The sequence below is a fragment of the Pygocentrus nattereri genome, chromosome 6 (assembly GCF_015220715.1).
Source record: "Pygocentrus nattereri isolate fPygNat1 chromosome 6, fPygNat1.pri, whole genome shotgun sequence".
NCBI lineage: Eukaryota > Metazoa > Chordata > Actinopteri > Characiformes > Serrasalmidae > Pygocentrus > Pygocentrus nattereri.
Genome location: NC_051216.1, coordinates 3,615,624 through 3,637,289, shown reverse-complemented (window position 1 = coordinate 3,637,289; position 21,666 = coordinate 3,615,624). Strand labels below are relative to the sequence as shown.

Genomic DNA, 21,666 nt, shown 5'->3' with positions numbered 1-21,666 from the left:
ACATATGGTTCTGTATAGAACCATTTTGAAAAGGGTTCTATGTAGCACCAAAAGAAAGGGTCTTTTATTGTACCAAGCCTGGCGTCATAATAATAGAAGAACCCTTTTTGGTGCTACACAGAACCATCTACAGCACATTCTACACCAATGTGAGGACTCCCTTCGCGGTGCAAAGAACATTTAATCATGCAAAGGGTTCTTTCAGTATACGTGGTTCTATACAGAACCTTGATGTTTATTGAAGAACCCTTGAAGAACCCTCGTATAAAAAATACAAAAGCGGTCTATACTTAAAAAAATGTTTTACAGGGTTCTATTTAGAACCATTTGCTTGTGTAAATGGTTCTTTGCATAGCGAAATGGTCCTTCAGATGGAGAGTACGTTATGTGTGGCTCTGTAAAGAACAGAAAAGGGTTCCGCTGTTCTTACAACATCAAGCTTGTATGCAACAGAAGAACCCGTTTTGGGGCAACAGCAGTTCTAGCTAATCTAATTTCTCATATTACTCTGAAGCTTTTTCACTGTAAAGCACTTTGAGCTGCCACCAGTAATGAAAGTGCCCTATAAACAGTTATTATTTATTATTATTATCGTTGTCGTTGTTGTTATTATTTGTTATTATTATTATTAGTTGTTATTATTGTTGTTGTTAGTAGTTGTTCTTGTCATTGTTATTATTAGTTGTTGTCATTATTATTTGTCGTTGTTGTGGTCATTTTTGTTGTTATTTAGTTATTGTCGTTGTTTTTGTTGTTATTATTATTATTATTATTATTAGTTGTTGTTGCTGTTGTTGTTTTTGTCGTCATCATTATTATTAGTTGTTGTCGTTGGAGGAGGGAGGAGGAGGAGGAGGAGGAGGAGGAGGATGGTGCTGTTGCCTCATGGCAAGAAGGTCCTGGGTTCAATTCCCCAATCAGGTGACCAGAGACATGCGGTCAGGTGAGCTGGGTATGCTAAATTGCCCCCAGGTGTGAATGTATATGTCTGTGTGTCTGCCCTGTGCAGCAGTCTGCAGCACCCCCACCGACCCCCACAGAGCAGGTACTGTTTGGGTGGTGGGTCATTCTCAGCACTGCAGTAACACTGACGTGGTGGTGGTGTGTTAGTGTGTGTTGTGCTGGTCTGAGTGGATCAGACACAGCAGTGCTGCTGGAGTTGTTAAACACTGTGTCCACTCACTGTCCACTCTATTAGACACTCCTACCTTGTCGGTCCACCTTGTAGATGTAAAGTCAGAGACGACAGCTCATCTGCTGCTGCACAGTTTGTGCTGGTCATCCTCTCGTCCTTCATCATGGATATTTTTTGGTTGGTGGATTTTCTCAGTCCAGCAGCAACACTGAGGTGTTTAAAAGTGGTTCCCTCAAGGGTCCGTCTCAGTACCTTCAGTCAGGGATCATAACAAAACCATAATCCACTGAAATGATCTGTTCTAAGCTGGACTGACTCCACACACCCCGCCTCGCCTCGCCTCCAGGCTTTTACTCTACTGCTCTGTTTTAAAACATTCGGTTATGAAAAGGAACAAATACCAACTTTTCACCTGGAGGAACTGATTTAAGCTCCACAATCAGACCTTAAACCTGCTGTAGAACCTCTGAGGGAACATCTACACTGTTTGTACCTCGATGAACGAGAAACGTTCCTGAACAGAACCTTCATTTCTAACGGTGAAGAGTGAAGAACAGCGACAGTTCACTGAAAAGTGTATGCAAGTGGATGATCTTATGTCTAACATCTTCTGAAACGTCTCATGAAGCATGAATAACTCAGAATTTCAATAAATCAAGGCGCCTTCTCACTTTTGCACAACATTCATAAAATCATTCAATGACATAATCTAACCACTGGGGGGCGCTGTGATGCTTCGTCACTAGTGAGTGGAGCATTGGAATCAAAGGGGTTTGTAAAATCACTTATACGTATAAAATGAGTCGCTTATTTAATTCTGGGGAAAATAATGAACTTAAGTTGTCTGACTTGTTGGGCACCTTGTGGTCAGAGTCTGGGTATTATCAGGGCACGTGAGCGCACTCAAGGCCAAGTAAGCATGACCATACACTTGTTATCAGCTGTCAGCAGAAACTGTCAATCAAACTGTCCTCCACACAGCGAACTTTTTCCAACAAGCCTGTCAGCTACTAAATCAAACGCTTTCATGCTAAATCAGTACTCTATCAATTATGTATCAATGTATCAATGAGCAACTTCAGCTGCTTCAAGATCCACGCATTGGTCAGTTGTGCTCAGACAGCTTGTGGAACAGCCACAGAAAAGCACTGAAACAGCTGCACCAGAGCCGAGGGTCTCCATGCCCGATACCAAGTGTGGGCTAGAGGGGTGTGAAGCTTCCCAGCATTGGGCTGTGGAGCAGTGGAGCTCCATCCAGTACCTTTGGGATGAGCTGGAGATCCAGAACTGACCATCCAACGTCAGCACCTGACCTCATTAATGCTCAATTAAATCCTCAAAGCAATGTTCATTGTAGAGACTCGTTATAGTGGTGGTGATGGGAACCAGGCGTCGCCATGACTACAACACAGATATAGACGTTTTATTTACCACCCAGAACCACCAGAATGTTAATGATACGTTGCAGAGGGGACTAATAAATGCGGTTAATTAATCCAATAGTGGGCGCTAGGGGCAGCAGGACAGTGCCTGAAACAGCAGTGCACAGTTTTTCTGCTAAAGACAAACAATAAGTGCTTTATTAGTGAGGAGACACCACACACCATGAAACTAGGTCCACTTTAAGGTGCATCTCTGATAGGAAAGGGCTGTTTGACTGACAGCAAGAGGATGGTGGGCAACTGTTGGTCCATTAAAGACAAAGCTGGCTGCCCATTGGCAGTTTGCCCAGCATATTCCAGGCAGCCCACGGTGTGGGAAAAGAATATTAGACCAAATCCCACTCATCATCGCTCATTTTCCTCTCACAGTGCAGTTCAGCCGCAGTCCTTCCTTCCTTTCTTTAGTTAAACCTTGTAAATTAGTTTAATAAGTAATCGAAATCCGGCTCAGCGTCGGCAGCACTTTCCATAAAATCCGTTTATATCAGGCCTAGTCATTATTTTTTTTTCCCACTCAGGTGTTTGTAATATTTGCCCTGTCTCATTTAAAAGTACATTTAAAATCAGTTTTAGGAGATTAAACTAGTTAAGTCTTATTTTTAGTGTACAGGACAGTAGTCTGGGGGGTCAGAGGGTGGACCGGCAGAGGCAAACAGTCAGCAGGGAGCTGACCTGATCAAGCCAGTGGACAGATATATGCTTGCAATCTGGGAAAGAGTGTTTAGCACAACACTGGTTCAGTAGCTCGGCCTGTATCTGGCTCTGAAAGGCTCATAAGATAAGATGGACTTTTATTACCCCACTGGGGGAAATTTGCATTGGTACAGCAGATAAAGGGCAGTAAGTAGACAAAGATGTGCATCATACAAAATACAAATTATACTAAACTAAATTTACAGTTTACACATGCAGCTGTATGGATATCGCACATTTCTGACTCATTGAGTAGACAGTAGTCGACGCCTTGGGACTAGTGTTTACCCTGATAAACAGCTTGTTCCCCGTCTGACTGATGCACTGGAGATGTCATGAGGTCATGAGATACACACAGAAAAAATGCTGAAAAATGGTAAATCCTATTCTATGCGTTAAAAAACTGCATTTGTGATGTTGCTTATAAATCGAGACTCCATTGACCTGATTTCTAAAAGATGGATAAAGGATTCCGATTCTGATGTACGGCTTCAGTCTTTAAACGACTGGTATGAATGTTCACACTGAAGTATCAATGTACATTGTTTTATAAACTGATTGTAAGAAAAGCTTGTTTTCTAAATGAGACCCTTGTAGGCGATGCTTATTTTACAATAATTTAGGCTAAGAATTTTAGTGTCACAATGGAAAGAAGTAAAGGCCACTGTAATGCATGTTATATTATGAGTAATAATTATGTAGGTTTGATAAGGGTTTTGTTTTCCGACACTCCTTTTTGTCACAATCACCTCCACAGCTTATCAACGCTTTTGCAACCATCTGGAATACCATAGCAATGGCCTACCGACATCTTAGCAACCACCTGGGATACCACAGACATGGCCTAGGATACCATAGCAATTGCCTAGCAATACGATCGCAGCCACCTGGGATACCATAGACATGGCCTAGGATACCATAGCAATTGCCTAGCAATACGATCGCAGCCACCTGGGATACCATAGACATGGCCTAGCAGCACCTTAGCAACCACCTGGGACACCATAGCAACGGCCTACCAACACCTTAGCAACCACCTGGGATATCAAAGCAAACACTGCAGCAACCATCTGAGTGGGATAGCACAGCAACAACCTAACAGCATCTTAGCAACCACCTGGGATGCCACAGTAAAAGCCAAGCAGCACCTTAGCAACCACCAAGCAAAACCCTAAAAACAATTCTTGTAACTTCACAGCAAAACTGCCTGGATTTACTGTACAAACCCAATGAAGCCAAACGAAAGTTGTTAGCTGCATTTGTCAAGATAACTTGAAAATTATTCACCGACATTTAAATGTATTTTTGTGTTTAAACATAAAGAAATAATTCAGGAGACATTAATATGTCAGGAGTAACCGTTTGGATACTTTGTGTACAGTTTTATGTTTGAATTGCTGTCTGTAAGCTTTGCCCCCCCAGTTTGTCAGACCATATTATCTCTCCTTATGTAATCCAGGATGAATTACATAACGCCGTGCTGGTGCAACTCCGTATAGAGGAGCCTATTCTGTATAAATGACTTCTGTGAATTATAGAAAACTTAGCCATGCAGCCGGTGTGGCGTCTTTTTTACATGGAAGAGAAATGCGTTTCTATTTTTATAATAAAAAAACCCTGAAGTTCAGTTCAGCCCAGGCAAAGTTCAAGTGCACGGCTGTAAACATTATTACTCTCGGTAGCTCCACCCCATCACATGCACCAGCTCCCCGGTGAAATAACACCCTTTTCTCACAATGGAAGGAAGTCTGATATTTCTTCCTTTCAGCACTGAGAACTCGACAGGGCATTAGTTCAGGATGGCTGGCGTGCAGGTGTTGCTGGGTTTGCTCTGCTTGAGTTCAGCCCAGGCAGGGAAGCTGTTAGTGGTTCCAATGGATGGCAGTCACTGGATTGGGATGAAGCCTGTGGTTCAGGAGCTGGGAAAAAGGGGGCACCAGGTGGTGGTGGTCATTCCAGAAGTGAGTATGACCCTTGGGTCTTCAGAGCATACCACCACCATCACCTATCCAGTACCGTACACTGAAGAAGAGATGTACGAGAGCTTTAAAGCTGGCATGGCTAAAATCATCAGCCAGAACATCGTTACTGAGCTGGACAAGCTCCAGAATTTCATCCTGCTTCTGGATATAGTCGGTGAAGTTTCAGTTAGGAACTGCGAGAGCCTGCTCTTCAACAAAACACTCATGCAGAAGCTGAAAGACTGGGACTTTGACGCTGTTCTCACTGACCCCTTTGACCCTACAGGAGCCATTATTGCTGAGCACTTTTCCATCCCGTCCATTTTCATGCAAGTTAACCTCGCCTGTGGTGTGGACTTCCCGGCCACCCAGTGTCCAAGTCCAGCTTCCTACGTTCCGCAACGTTATACGTTTTACACAGACCAGATGAGTCTCTGGCAGAGGACGGTGAACTTGATGAGGACTTTTCTGCAGCCGATGGCCTGTAGACACCTGTACACCCAAGCAGACGAAATTGCCTCACGATTTCTGCGGAGAGAAACATCCATGGTGGAGATCATGAGCCACGCGGCTCTCTGGTTGATGCGCTTCGACTTTGTCTTTGAGTTTCCTCGAGCGGTGATGCCAAACATGGTCATGATTGGAGGAATTTCTGCTGCTAAACCCAAAGCTTTGCCAACGGTAAGCCTTAAAAATCACTTTCCTTTTTGTAGCTGAGTTCTGATTTACAGCACTCTCTGGCTTTTGCTGCACTCTTTAGGTTGGAGCAGTGTTTGGTCTCTGAAAACAAGCCAAATAAACCAAACGTGATGACTTCGTAATGTTATTAAAGTGGGATGTGCAGTGAAAACCTGGACCTCAGTGTAGCATTTCATCGGTTGAAAAGTGAAGATCTATAAAGTAGAAGGCATCATGCAAATCATAAAGAACAAACTGCTCCAACCTGCTTGATTAATTTAAAAACAGCAGAGGTGCATTCTTTAATCTGAACACTCCTTAAGAATTAGCAGTTATGCAAATTGTAAATGCCCTTGTTGCCTCCAGGCTTCTAAACTCTGACGCTTTTGCTGAACAGGGAATACAACCGAAACGATCAGCTCCCACAGTGACATTAATGACTGGAAAATAAACCCAGCAAAATCCTCAAATCTTCAGATTATGCTAGTCAGAGGTGGATGAAGTCCACAAACCATGTACTGGAGTTAAAGTCGAGACCCCCAAGGTAAAATATTCCTCCAGTGAAAGCAGAAGTTCCTCCCTTTAGACCTCCACTTGAGTAAAAGTACTAAAGTATTTACCTTCAAATGTACTTAAGTATAAAGTAAAAGTACTAAAAGAGTAATTCTGGCTCTGATGTCCTGTTATCATTTTTATAACCAGACTGGCTTCATGAACTCATTTCAGGTGAAAGTCCTCCAGCGTCTCTCTTGGTAAACCAGTCTTTTAATAGAAGGTCATTAATTAGTGACGCTGACGTCTATTAAAATGATCAGAAGCACAAAACACTGAAGGTAAACAGTTTCCATCAGGGAGAACCGAGTGGCTCTGAAATCACTTTTTACACACAAGCAAAGTTTCAGTTTCAGATTTATTTACAACTTAGTTCCAAGTTTAAGTTGAATAAAAACTGGCTTTAAACTCAGGATCACAGATGAGCTCCTTTACTATGTTGATCTGTAGGCGTCTGTTCATAAACATAAACCAGCCCAAACTCATTTACTATAAAATGAAATGGTGTTTGTAGAAATTCAGAAAAAAGCCGCGTCAGTCTCGACTGCATATGTGGACATATTTCTATATTGTGCTCTATTTACACAAAGTTAGGTTTATGAGGAGCCTGGTCTCTTCCTAACCCCCCCTTTATATGAAAAATAGGACTGCTGAACAGCAGAGGGCACCAGCGAGCGAGTCCTCGATGAATGGGAGTGAATGGAGCTCACCAGCTAAAAGGAGAAGTTAAAATAGCTTCTAATCACCTACACAGAACTTTCCTTTAATGTTAGAAAGCAGAAGGACGTATTTCACTAAAACACAAAGAAAACTCACCTGTGTGTTGGGCAGCAGGAGGTGGGCTTTCCTGCTAAAGTGTGATGATTGATGGGCGAGCGGAGCAGCTCATTGGCTGTTCACGCTCACAGACGTCATGGACGTACATTTTTAAACCTTTTAAACTCATGGCTCGAGTTTAAAAGCTCTTAAAAATATAAGTGGTGTTAATGTTTTATGGTGTTCTGTGTCTGGAAATGATTGTATTCTTTTACATTAAAATTTTTCAGCATTCATAAACTTGTAAGTCGCTCTGGATAAGAGCGTCTGCTAAATGCTGTGAGTGAATAAACTATATGCACAATATATATATTAAATGTATAAACTATGACCTGATTAAAGCCCGGTCCCATTTCACCCCTCGCCTCTGTACCTCGGCCCTTAACCCTCCGTTTTCTGCGTTCACGTCTGGATGTAGGGCGAAGTGTTGGGCCTCCAAGTGGAGGTTTTTCAGAGACTCACTCCAGAGTGTTATGAGAATAGAAGCTGCAAATTCTTTCCAAGTATTCTCCATTAAAAATCCCGGTAACCGTTCTGTTATCTTAGTTTAATGTCTATCAATGCGTTATGGTTCTTTTCTTCATAACCAGCATAAAAAATCACTAGTAGTAGATGATACATTTCCCGTTCCACCTTAAATTCTGCAGCAGTGGCGTTCTGGTGCCTCAGGCGTCAGAACTGCTGCACCATCTAAGGTGGAATGGGGAACATTGGAACAAGAAGCTGCGAATAGCTTAATTCAGCTTCACATGGCCGAGCTTATTAAACACGCCTACAGGGCAACGTCATGCTCCTTCTGGGAGTGAACTGATCTATAGTCTGTGTGGTTGGGTAATATATATTTAGGGCGTTACAGTGTATCTGAGAGAGAGGAGGTGACGTCGCTTGACTTAAGTACCTTTGCTTGATCTGTGCCTGTTGTAAGTGGATGGCTGAAGTGTTTGTTATAGCTACTTTGTGCTTAACGCAAACTGTGAAGAGAGGCAGATCTACTGTCTGTGAATTTGATCAAATAATAATTTTAATGTTTAATGCGACTGATGTTCTTGATGTTTTCTGTCTGTTGCTGCCCTAACAGTGCATGCTAAATCTTTTGGGGCCAATAAGAAAAAAAATGATCTGTTTTGGGGACCATGCCCTGTGACGCCCGTAGTACAGGCTTAGCCCTCTATCCATGAGCTTCTAGTGAGGCCTCTGGTTGCACTGCTCTTTGTGTGTAATATTAGTATAGTGTATATAAAGTGTATATAGTCAGTCATGGTGGTCTGTGTACCATGGCTTTTGTATTTTGATTTAAGGTGTCCTGGTATTTATTGTAGTCCATTGTGCCCTGTATCGTAACAAGGTTCTGAGGGCCTTTGGAGGAAAAACAGCTCCACATCACGGACCCTCCACCGTACTTAACAGTGGACATGGTTCTTTTCAGTGTAGCCATCCTCTTACACCAAACCCATCTTGAAGGTCTGTTACCAAACAACTCAATTTAGTTTATCGGACCAACACGTCTCCACTCAAAATCCCAGGGGTGTTCAGCCCCTCCATTGTTTACATTTGTGGTTAGATGACAGGAAAGGCTTTTTCCTGGCATGCCTCGACACTGAGGTGGTGTCTGATGGCAGTTTTAGAGGCTTGGTGTCCAAAAGATGCTGCTTTTCCCCGTAACTCTCCAACAGTGGTCCTTCTCACTGTGTGAGGGGGCAAAATAAACTTGGGTCCTAATCCAGGCACATTTGCCACAGTTCCAGTTGACTGGAGCTCTTTAATTATTGCCCTTTACTGTAGTTGGGGGCATTTTCAGGCGGGTAGGATTTATTTTAGAGTCATCCTCTGAATTTCTAGGGGTGCAAATGATTGTGGCACGTCTGGTTTTGTTAAAGAACAATATTTTCAATCTTGCTGAGGGATTTCTTTCATCTCAGCATCCGTTCTTCTCAGGATCCTCACTTTCAGCTCCTCAAAGAACCTGCAGACACGCCTCCAAAGCTCAGTCTGAGAAGCTGGTTGATGATTTTCTGAAGTAATCAAACCCATTCAGTGGTGCTGAGGTCTGGACTCTGGGGCGGTCAGTCCATCGTCCAGCTTCTTTGTTTGACGTGTCCGTCTCCTTTTCTCAGTGAGGTTCTTCTTGATCAGCTACACGTCCTTTCAGATCCACAGCGCTGAGTGGTCTTCTCACAGTGGAAGGATGGACAGAAGCACCTGTGGATGTTTTCAGATCTGAAGCAGCTTGATCTTCTCCTCTCTCTCAGAGATCAAAGTTTTAAACGCTGTTTATTTAAGGAGGGTCTAGCAGCTCTTCCAGGTGGTTGTTAGGAGTCATAATTTCTCTGTAGCTTTTAATCAGTTTTTAAACTCTAGCTTTCGAAACTCTTGTTTTTCTAGTTTTACTTTGTCTTTCTCCTTCTTCATGCAAGTGGATTGTTATATCTAATCTCCTCAGAAACATCCCCTGAAAAATGTCACTTGGAATTTCAGTAGATGAAGAGTGGTCTCAGACTTCTTCATTGATATATCCTGTATTATGTATTAATACAGCAGAGTCACTATTTCGTTCATCTCATTAAATGTTATCCTTGCATTTTAAGGCAGATAGTAGACAGAAGTGAGAACTCCGGGTGTCTAAAAGCCTGTAATGACACTGTCTGTCCACAGGGAGGCACATTGATAAATGTCTAACAGCACGTTATATTGTGAAATACTTAAAATAGTGATGGCTTAATACCAAATACATTGTCTTAAATGTATTCATTAATGTATTACATTACAATACGTGAAAAAGCAGAGGATTCAGAATGCATTTACAGTGCACTTCACAAATACTGGCTCCACTGGTAAATGTGAGCAACTATTGGCACCCCTTGATAACAGCTCTAATATTCTCCTGTAACACTTAAGGAGACTTGAACACATTGCAAGTGATCTTCCCATTCCTCCATACAGAACCTCTCCAGCTCCTTCAGATGCAGAGTTCAACACTGTGGACTCTCCTCGTCAGCTCTACGATAGGTCTTCTATGGGGTTGGGGTCAGGGGGCTGGGGTGGCCATAGGAAAACTTGAATTCTGAACCATTTTTGTGTTGATTTTGAGTTGTGTTTTGGATTGTTGTCCTGCTGGAAGTTGGAAACTATGGCCCGGTTGAAGCTTCCTGGCTGAGGCATTCAGGGTGTGTTTATTTCTGCTGGTACTTGATGGAGTCTGTGATGCCATGTATCTGAATAAACTGTCCAGGACCTTTGGAAGAAAAATAGCCCCACAGTATCACAGATCCACCACCGTACTTCACTTCCAGAAACTTTAGTTTTAGGCTCATCTGACTGCAGAACATGGTCCCACTGAAAGTTCTGGTGGCCTTTGACAAACTGGTTTATCTCATATATATTTCCCAGACAGTCAGGAAGTCATGGCTGACTGTGATACTGGAAAGTCGTCTTGGACTTTTCCTTTATTTTGACAAACTAACAAAGGGAACAGAAGCAACTCGGCTTATCAGCTCAGATAACTGGAATTCTCGGCCGGGATTTTTCAGTCCAGATTTTCTTCCTCGGTGCCTCTGCTAGTCTTCTCTCTCTCTGGGTTCTCATCCCAACTGAGAAGAGATATGGATATAAATAGGCTGGTAGAGGTGACGCACAGGTGAAGCGTATCAGCAAGTTAGTCCACTGGTTGGTTAGTGTAGTGGGTAACACCTCTGCCTTCTACACTGTAGACTGGGGTTCAGTGCCCCACCTGGGTAAACACCCAACACTATACCAATAAGAGTCCTTGGGCAAGACTCCCAACACCACCTTCGCCTCCCTGTGTAAAATGATCAGATTGTAAGTTGCTCTGGATACGAGCGTCAGGTAAATGTAAATGGTTCGCCAATGACTGGCTCTCCGTCTCACCTGTGATGCTGACTGTCAGAGTTTCTTTCTGTTCTAATCACTCAGGTGAACTCAAAAGAATCTATGAATGGGAAGATCCTTCTGTTAGCTTTCAGTGTTAGGAATTTATATTTATGCCAATAAAGATTTTTTTCAAAAAATATTTTTTTCATTAAGATTTCATTGTTTTTTCTTTGTCATTAAACCTTGAATAACTATATTTTATATCTTAAAATGTTAGTAACGCTCAGTAATGCTGAGATTAATAACTGATCGTATTTGATTTATCAGTCTACTCAGGCTTTATTAGGAACTTCAGTGTTAATTGAAGACCTTATAGAATTCGTCTAAATGAGCATGTTTGCTACATGCCACGGTTAGTAATTGAAGATTGTATGTTTTTTGTTTTATAGGATTTTTTTTATTTGCCTTTTTTTAAAGTGACTTTATTTTCAATACTACCGTAAGAAAATGCAAGTTGACCTGAATACAGATGCTTCATTTCTCTGATCTGAATGTGTTTCTAATATTTGTATTCTGTTATACCCCAACCCAGATTATAGCAGTAGTCAGTGGAGTAGTGAAATTAAAAGGTTTGTAGAAAAGGGTCACAAAATCTAAACGAGTCACTGATTTAATTCTGTGAAAAAGGATTAACCTAAGCTTGGTAAGACATGTCTGATGTGGGCACTGACTGAGCAGAGTCTATCATTTCACGTGAGTACACCTAAAGCCAAGTAAGCATGACCATGCACTTGTTATCAGCTGTCAGCAGAAACTGTCAATCAAACTGTCCTCCACACAGCGAGCTTTTGTCAACAAGCCTGTCAGCTACTAGAGAAAATGCTTTCATGGTAAATCAGTACTTTCTGAAATGCTTTTATACCTGCAGGTGAACAAAAAGCACTTTGGGGGGGAAAAGTGCTACAAATTCCAACAATAAACATTCTCATTAATCCAAATGCAGCTTTTTCGGATGAGAGACATCATATTATGACCATAACTATTAATAAATGAGGGCTGAGGTCTTCGAGCGCCATCCTGTCGGAGGTCTCTTTCTTAATTTGAGTGAAATGTTTGGTCATCGGCTGTGTTTACATGCGAAGATGTTTGCCAATCCGATTGAATACAATCCGATTACAGATTCAGGCTGAGGTGTTTATATGGACGCTCTATTAAACAATCTGATGGAGAATCTTAGTTTACATGCTCACTACAAGTAATCCAATCTAAAATGACGCGCATGCGTGGAGAACCGCTTAGTGCAGACGTTACCATGACAGCGAGCATCACGTGAGGTCCAGTCAGAGTGAGATGAGCAGCAGTGAGCAGTGATTGTGTTTTTAACTGCTTTAAAATGAATCAGACTCAGGAAAACGTCCTTCACACGTCCTCATTAAAGAAGGAGGAGAGAAAGACGTCGTGCTCTGAGACACATAAGCTGGACGTCCGTCCCACCGCCGTCTTTTAAAGATCAGAGCATGAACATTTTATATCCATTTTACCATCTTGGCTGTCAATCTCTCAGTATGTCCTAATTAACTAGTTTAGCCAAAAAAACATGAAGACTTGCTTTGCTCTTCTTGAATGAGAAGCTGTTGAATAAGAACTGGATTTCAGCGTCGTGACGGTTTTAGTGTTTCCGTTTCTTGTTGCAGATTAAACGTATCAGGAAACCAGCTGGACTGATTATAAACACAAATAAGTCCATATGTCTCCAAATGATCGATGTTTGTTTTATTGACCAATTGATCGTCTTAAATCTCTCTCTTTGCCTTTTCGTAGCTACTAGCCGGGCGAGATTGTTGTCTGTGTTGCTATGGTGACCAGCCGTCTGCGCTGATCTTCAGGGTTAAAGGGTGAATCAGCAGTTCTACATTAACTCCAGCGTTTAAGACCATTTACTGTTAAACTGTGTTGAAGGATCAGCAGAGCTTTATTTTACTGTAGAGGAGGATTATTTTATTATTACCTACTGATCTGAGTCAGCTGTGGAGCCACAAGAGGGCAGTAAAAGAGCTGCCGCATATTGCATTATCACATAATAAAGCTATAAGATACAAAATCTGACTTGCCTATATGCTGGAATTGAATGGATTTGGGAGAAAAATCTGAGGAGGCTTGAATGCTGTAAGACTGTGTAGGACAGCACTCCATTTGAAATCCCTGGGGTGACCAGGGTGGAGTTTCCTTTCACATACAGAGTAAAACTGTAAATAAACCCAAAATAGATTGCTGTTTAGTCATATTCACTAACGACAAACAGAAAGAAGCACTAACCTGCATCAGAGTCATCTTCAACACTTCTTTACATGAACAATGATCATTTTGTTGACTATTAAATATCCTTATTTTTTCTTTTTTAATTAACTATGCTTATCATTATTGGGATATGTTGCTTATATAGTTACAGCAACATGCAGATCAGACTAAGAATTTTAGTGATACCCAAGAACGAGAGAAATGCCACGTAATAGGAGTCAAAACTGAACCTCTGTCCCGAACATGTATGAAATTATTATTCCTGTTAATCCTTAATAGTGTTCATTTTTCATACTGGAAACTTTACAGGATCACGGCACTGATACCCAGATAGGTTGCTTATGCTTTTTATCCAGTGTGGCTTAGCGTTTGTACAGCATTCATTTAAGCACATTTTTTCCCATCTGAATGAATGGGGGTCATTTCACATGCAGACCTCTACTACTTACTCCACTACAGTCAGTATACACTCTGTAACCAAGCATTCCTATTTCACCATCACCACAGCCTAGCAACGCCTTAGCAACCACCCAGGATACCACAGCAGTGTCTTAACAATGCCTTAGCAACCATCTGAGATACCATAGCAACACAATAGCAACAACCTGGGATGCCATAGCAACACCCTAGCAACACAATAGCCATAACCTGGGATACCCTAACAACACAATAGCAACAACCCCGGATACAATAGCAACACCCTAGCAACACAATAGCAACAACCTGGGATACCATAGCAACATCCTAGCAACCACCAAACAATGCCCTAAAAACAAGCTGGAATATCATAGTCAGGGGAGGATTAATTCGCTGGCTGCAGCCTAGGGGCCCACACAAGGTTTGGGGTCACTGATTGGTCAGGAAAATTTTTTTTAGCAAAAACAAATTGAGGCCATTACAGTGACAAGCACTTCATGAGTTCAGGAATCGTTAGTTTGGAAAGGTTCATAGGTCAGTTTTTAGGCTTTGGCAGATTCTCTGGCACCATTCGTAAACGAAAGACTGGGACTTTGACGCTGTTCTCACTGACCCCTTCGAGCCTCCAGGAGCCATTATTGCGGAGCACTTTTCCATCCCGTCCATTTATATGCAAGTTAACCTCGCCTGTGGTGTGGACTTCCCGGCCACCCAGTGTCCAAGTCCAGCTTCCTACATTCCGCAACATTATCGTTTTACACAGACCAGCTGAATCTCTGGCAGAGGACGGTGAACTTGATGAGGACTGCAGCCGATGGCCTGTAGACACCTCTATACCAGAGTTGACAATATTGCCTCACGATTTCTGCAGAGAGAAACGTCCATGGTGGAGATCATGAGCCACGCGGCTCTCCGGTTGATGCGCTTCGACTTCGCCTTGGAGTTTCCTCGACCGGTGATGCCAAACATGGTCATGATTGATTGAATTTCTGCTGCTAAACCCAAAGCTTGGCCAACGGTAAGCCTTAAAAATCACTCTCTTCTGCCTGGTAATGCAACCATAACACCTTAAAAACCAATGTGTTGATCCATATATTCTTTAATATGTTGATGTATCCCCAGAAAACTAAACAAGCACAGGTACATCCCTTAATCTTAACACTCATTAAAAATGCCCTCATTGCCTCCAGGTTCACCACCAGGGATGCTTTTAAGCTTTGTTGATCAGGGAATACAGCCCTCTTGAACATATTAAGCAAATGAGACTTGGCACAACAGAAACAAATAAGCTCCCGCAGCGACATTAATTATTGAAAAATAAATGGAAAATCTAAACGAAATCCTCAAATCTTCAGGATGTGCTAGTCCGAACTTATGACTTGGCTCAACATCACACAGAATTGGTAATTGGTAAAATTGATTCTGGCGTTCTGTCACTCAAACCGCAGCCACTCAGGTGAAGTAGCTTAATCTCACACTGAAAAAGAGAAAAATACAAACTTTAATTTAAGTAAAAATTTTTTTTTTTGGCCAATAAAACAACACTTTGCATTTTAGCACATCTTATAAAGTACCAGATGTGTGGACTCGCGTCACAAATTTGATGACTTGAGACGCAACTTGACAAAATCGAGAAAGACTTGCGACTTTGACTTGAACACCAGTAACTCAGAGCTTGGCTCAGGCTTGAGCTTCAGAAAGACTCTAAACCCAAAGAGAGAGAAACGTGGAGAGTCTGACTGCAGACGGGATTCTATACAGGCGCTTACTCGTCCTGTGAGTGGAAAGAGGCTGAGGCTGAGGCTGAGGCTGACATTGACTTATTTGTCAACTTCATATTTGAATTTGCCATTAAATGGTGCAGCAGTGAGGTGCCAGAACGTAACTGCTGCACCATTTAAGGTGGAACGGAAAATTTGTATAAGAAGCTGGCGAAAAGAGTCAACTTCAGCCAACATTCACCATCATTTTACTGTCTTTTGTTTGTTTTGGTTTCTGTTTTTGTCTAAATTCAACTCAAACTAGCTGTTTTTAGTTTGCTGAGCTAGTTTTAGTGCTAGTTTTTATTGCAATCCTTTGTGCCCAATGTTCCCAAAAAAACGTTCTTCAAATATCCATCCAACCATCTTCTAAGCCGCTTCTCCCTCAGGGTCGCGGGGGGTGGGGGGTTTATGGGTGCTGGAGCCTATCCCAAATTTGATATTCTTCAAATATGACTTTTTAATTTAGTTCAATAGTACTTCGAAAGTCTTTTTTCATGTGTTGCTTTGCTAGGCCCCTCTAAATATTATTCAGCCTCCTATTCCTGAGAAAATGTACATTACTAGTCCAAATTATTTATAGTTCATTCTCGTTTACAGTACAGTAATAGCGGGGGGTGGGGGTGGGGGGGCAGCGGGGAGGCGCTTGCTGCTGTGGTTCTAATGCAGCACTACCTCTACTGGACTACCAGAGACTGACTAACGTAACGTTCGGCCAATCATATTAGTAAATTTATTTGAAGCACTTTTTACAACTGATGTTCTCACAAAGCAGCTTCACAGAATTCCAGAAAAGACAGAGTTTTAACATGAATGTAAAACCCCCAGGTGGTCAGGCCAGGGGTGACAGGGGCAAGGAGAACCTCCCTCAGAGCTGAGGAAGAAACCTGGGGAGGAACCAGGGCTCACCAGGGGGGACCCGTCCTACTCTGGTCAAACTACCTACAGAGTTATTATACTACTAATATTAATAGCAGTAGTATTAGTAGTAGTGATAGCTGGGAGTCTATGAGAACATCAGTGTACGGTGGGCAGCTAGTCCAAGGCAGGTGGTGGTAGCTGGGGCATGGGCAGCTGGTCTGAAGCGGGAGGGCTCAGCAGTCAGTCATCCTTCAGTGTCCGGCCGGACAGGTGGGCGGTCGTATCCTAAAAGGGAACGTGAACATTCCCAGTGTGTGGCTAACGACTCCGGCAGATCTGACTATGACAGCTTAACTAAAAGGAGAGAACCAGAAGGACACACAGACTTGAGAATTTGAGAGCATTCATCTTCACAGAATCTCTTCAGATTGTCCAGAATCCTCGGTCCTCTCTTGAGCGCTCTCCTCTAAGATCAGCAGACTGAGATGGCCATGGCACAGGCTTTGATGTTGCGTTCAGTAAATCATTTTTTTTTTTTTGTGTTGATCTGGACATATGTTTTGGATCATTGTCCTGCTGGACGATCAAAGGAATTGATGAAAGAGAAAAAAAAAAAACATAGGCAACACTTTACTGACTCGGACAAAAGTCTGGTTCCATTGACTTCCATTAAAAGTAAAGTAGGCTTTTTCCTTCTCCCGTGAAGTTCAATTCAATTCAATTCAAGTTTATTTATATAGCGCTTTTTACAACAAGGTTGTCACAAAGCAGCTTTACAGAAAAACAGATCCACGCCTCTTATGAGCATCACCACAGTGAAGCCAATTTTGTGGTGACTACAGTGGTAAGGAAAAACTCCCTTTAAGAGGAAGAAACCTTAGAAGGGACCAAGGCTCAGTCCGAGGAACCCAACCCCCGTGGGTCGACCCGCACAGAAGAAACAGAACAGAAACAAGAACAACAGTACAAAGAGAGTGCAAGAAGATGGCTGGAACGCTGGAACCACGAATGGGGCACCTCCAGACAGGCCAACGGGGCATCTCGACACATGTGAGAGAGATAGAGAGAGAGAACGGAGTGGGAGGGAAGAGAGATAGGTTAGAAGGGTTGTGTTAATCCCTGTTGAGCGGGACAGGGCCGATTCCAGAGTGCTGCAAACACGAATCGGCACCTCCAGACAGGCCAACCGAACATCTCGACGCATGCGAGAGAGACAGAGAGAGAGAACAGAGTGGGAGGGAAGAAAAAGAGGTTAGAATGGTTTTATACTATGCTGAAGAGCGGGGCACGCCTGTGAAAAAGCACAGGGACCCTGGATGGACACCTCCAGACAGCAGCTCAGGACATGAGGGGAAAAAGAGAAAGATAATGATTAGAACAGGGTTTGTGTTTGGTGTGTGAGCTGTAAGAGAAATCGTTAAAGGGAGACCAACAGTACAGACTAAGTTTGTGTGCACTGGACAATAGTAGAATAGCTGCAGGCTACAGCTAGAGAGAACCGCTATGATAAATTTATCTAAAAGCTTGTTCAAAAAGAAATGTTTTGAGTCTGGATTTAAAGACTGAGAGTGTGTCTGAGTCCCGTATATTAATAGGGAGATTATTCCAAAGTTGCGGAGCTTTATAAGAGAAAGCTTTACCTAATGCGTTGTTTTTTCTAATACGCGGGACTGATAATAAGCCGGCCTCTTGCGAGCGGAGTGTACGTGGCGGGTTATAAGGGATAAGGAGTTCCGCCAGATATTGCGGGGCCAGCCCTTTAAGAGATTTATACGTCAAAAGGAGTATTTTATAGTCTATACGGAATTTAACAGGTAACCAATGTAGGGATGAGAGGATTGGTGTAATATGATCAAATTTTCTAGCTCTGGTGAGCACCCTAGCAGCTGCATTTTGAACCAGCTGGAGCTTATTCAAAGATTTACATGAACTTCCAGCCAACAAAGCATTGCAGTAGTCCAGTCTAGAGGTTATGAATGCATGCACCAGCTTCTCAGCATCTGCATGAGAGAGTATGTTGCGGAGTTTAGCTATATTACGTAGATGGAAGAATGCGGTTTTAACTATGCTGCATATATGCACATCGAATGAAAGAACTGAGTCAAAAATGACTCCTAAGTTTCGCACCGTTTTACCTGGTATGATTAGGTGACCATCTATTTCTACTACAATATTATCGATTTTATCAAGTTTGGGACCTAGTAGGAGGACCTCAGTTTTATCTGAATTTAGTAGGAGAAAATTAAGTGTCATCCACTTTCTTATTTCTCTAATACAGTCAGTTATTTGGTTTAGACAGAGGTCCTCATTGGGTTTAGCTGATATGTAAAGTTGGGTGTCATCTGCATAACAGTGAAAGTTAATACCGTGCCTACGGATTATTTTACCCAGCGGTAGCATGTAGAGTGTAAAGAGTATTGGGCCCAGAATTGACCCTTGTGGGACACCATATTTAACTCTAGACTGATAAGAGCATTTATTCTTTAAATGAACACACTGGTAGCGATCACTAAGATAGGATTTGAACCAGGTGAGGGTGGATCCTTTAATTCCTATAAGATTTTCTAATCTATTGAGCAGAATAGCGTGATCTATAGTGTCAAAGGCAGCACTGAGATCAAGGAGCACAAGAATGGCAGTGCTGCCCCTATCGAGTGCAGAAAGTAGGTCATTTGTTACTCTTAGCAAGGCGGTTTCTGTGCTGTGATTTTGTCTGAATCCTGATTGGAAAACTTCATGAATGCTATTGTTTTGTAAATAAGAGCACAGCTGCTTAAACACTATTTTTTCAAGAATTTTGGCTATGAAGGGGAGATTGGAAATCGGTCTATAATTAGCCAGCTCACAGGGATCCAGATTTGGCTTTTTTATGATGGGCTTAATGACTGCCAATTTGAGAGAATTAGGTACATAGCCCAAGCTGAGAGATGAATTGACTATATCTAGTAATGAGTTCCCAACCTTAGGCAGTGCCTGTTTAAATAGCTGTGTAGGATCTAATAAGCATGACGTCGATTTTAATGAGCTAATTATATTAAGCAAATCCTTTTCTATAACTGGGATAAAATTCTCTAGGTGTGGCTCAGAGCTGGTGCAGCATTCATCTATGTCTATAGGTATGTTATGTGAGTGACACTGAATTTCTAGTCTAATATTATTAATTTTATCATCTAAGAACTTCATGAAATCGTTACTATTAATGGTGTCAGGGATAACGGAGCTAGTTTGTTTTTGATTTTTAGTAAGTTTAGCCACAGTACTGAACAGAAATCTCGGGTTGTCTCTGTTTTTTTCAATGAGAGCTGAGATGTACTGTGATTTAGTTTTAATTAGCGCTTTTTTATAGTTCGTCATACTATGCTGCCACTCAAGTCGGAAGGATTCTAGTTTAGTGAGTCGCCATTTACGTTCAAAGTTACGAGCTGTTTGTTTTAATGTGCGCGTGTGGTCATTATACCACGGGGCTAGCTTTTTATCCCTGATCGGTTTTATTTTCATCGGCGCAACACTATCTAGGTTAAAGCGGAGCACAGATTGAAAATGTTCAGTTATGCGTTCGAGATCTATTTCATTAGACGGAGAGGAGCTGTTTAAGTCTGGGAGGTTATTTATAAACGAATTGGCTGTTGAGGTTGTTATTTTATGCTTGTTACTGTAGCGGGGAGGCTGAAGGATTTCTTGACTAAGAACAACTTCAAACATGATTAAATAATGGTCGGATATTGAGTCATTTTGTGGAAAACTGACTATATTCTCTGCTTCAATACCCATTGTCAGAACTAAGTCTAATGTATGGCTACATCGGTGAGTGGGGCCTATAATAATTTGATTGAGGCCTAGAGCATCTATAATTGATTTAAAAGCAATTTTTAGTGGGTCCTGATCCTTTTCAAAATGAATATTGAAGTCGCCTGCAATAACGATCCTATCAGAGGAAAGAGTTACTGCTGCTAAAAAATCAGCAAATTCACTAATAAACTCTGAATATGGTCCAGGAGGACGATACACTGTTATCAGTAGAAACGAATGCTGAGTTTTGGAAGCAGGAGACGGACCTGCTACTTTAAGACTAAGAACTTCGAACGACTTAGTATCAAACCCTGAGTTCTGAGTTACACCTAGAACTAAATCATATATTGTGGCTACCCCACCACCACGACCGGACCTGCGTGGGTAACTATAATAGCTAAAGCCTGGGGGAGTGGATTCATTTAGAGCAATGTATTCGTCAGGTTTAACCCAGGTTTCACAGAGACATAGTGCAGTAAGCTGATTATCAGTAATAATTTCATTTACAATAACTGATTTAGGTGCTAGCGATCTTATATTTAGAAGCCCTATTTTAATACGGACGTTGCTAGTACTCTGAGAGACGGATACGTTTGTTTTAATTCTAATTAGATTGTTAAAACAGATTTTCTGATTATTCCGATTTCGCGTTACACGGGGGACAGACACAGTCTCAATCTTAGAAGGTTTAATTACACTGTTCTGAGAAAGTGACACAGAAATATTATTTCCAGTAGTGTAATCAGAAAAGTGGTAGGGTAAATAATTAGAGCAGTATTTCTCACTAAATGGACTATTATTAAGCCCACTAACCTGCCCGGTATGACTGAATACAGGCAGTCAGTCCCGGCGTAGCACCGCCTCAATGTTTCCAGAGAGGACGGTGGATCCCAGGGGACTGGGATGAAGCCCGTCGCGGTGGAAGAGGGACGGTCGCTCCCGAAAGCTCTCCCAGTTGTCCACGAAGTCCACGCCGATGGTAGGGCACCACTCCCGCAGCCAGCAGTGGAGTGCGTAGAGGCGGCTGAACTTCAGGCTCCCGCGGCGGTAGGTGGGCAGGGGTCCGGAGACGATGATCCTGGCGTCGGTCCGCTGGCGAGCGGTGTCCAGAAGTCTCCGGTAGTGCTCCTTCAGGACCTCACTGCGCCGGGCGGACGTGTCGTTCGTCCCCACATGGACTACAACGGTGCCAGGATCCCCACGGTGCCAGAGCACCGCAGGAAGCCGCCGGGCGACGTCCAGGACACGAGCACCTGGAAAACATGCCACCGTTGCATTAGCTTTAGCCTTAGCTTTAGCCTTTGACACCTTTAAATACCGAACAATAGAATCCCCAACAAGTCATTTTGGAGATACAAGGTTTTCTTCTGACAACAGCGATATATATATATCCATAGTCCAAAGAGAAAGCCTGTTATGATGCCTGTTATGATATG

The 21,666-nt window shown here is 42.4% G+C and overlaps 1 protein-coding gene across 2 annotated transcripts; it reads left to right on the top strand.

Annotated features, from left to right (window-relative positions):
• Positions 1-5,002: 5,002 nt before the first annotated feature.
• Positions 5,003-14,827, top strand: LOC108414251 (UDP-glucuronosyltransferase 1-2-like). Of its 2 annotated transcripts, none has more exons than XM_037539296.1 (2): positions 5,003-5,912; positions 14,692-14,827. In XM_037539296.1, the coding sequence occupies exons 1-2, from the start codon at positions 5,070-5,072 to the stop codon at positions 14,803-14,805; spliced, it is 957 nt and encodes a 318-aa protein (XP_037395193.1). In that variant the 5' UTR covers positions 5,003-5,069; the 3' UTR covers positions 14,806-14,827. The 2 variants fall into 2 exon arrangements, with proteins under 2 accessions (XP_037395193.1, XP_037395194.1); XM_037539297.1 differs by lacking the exon at positions 14,692-14,827 and adding an exon at positions 6,307-6,375.
• The last annotated feature ends 6,839 nt before the right edge of the window (positions 14,828-21,666 follow it).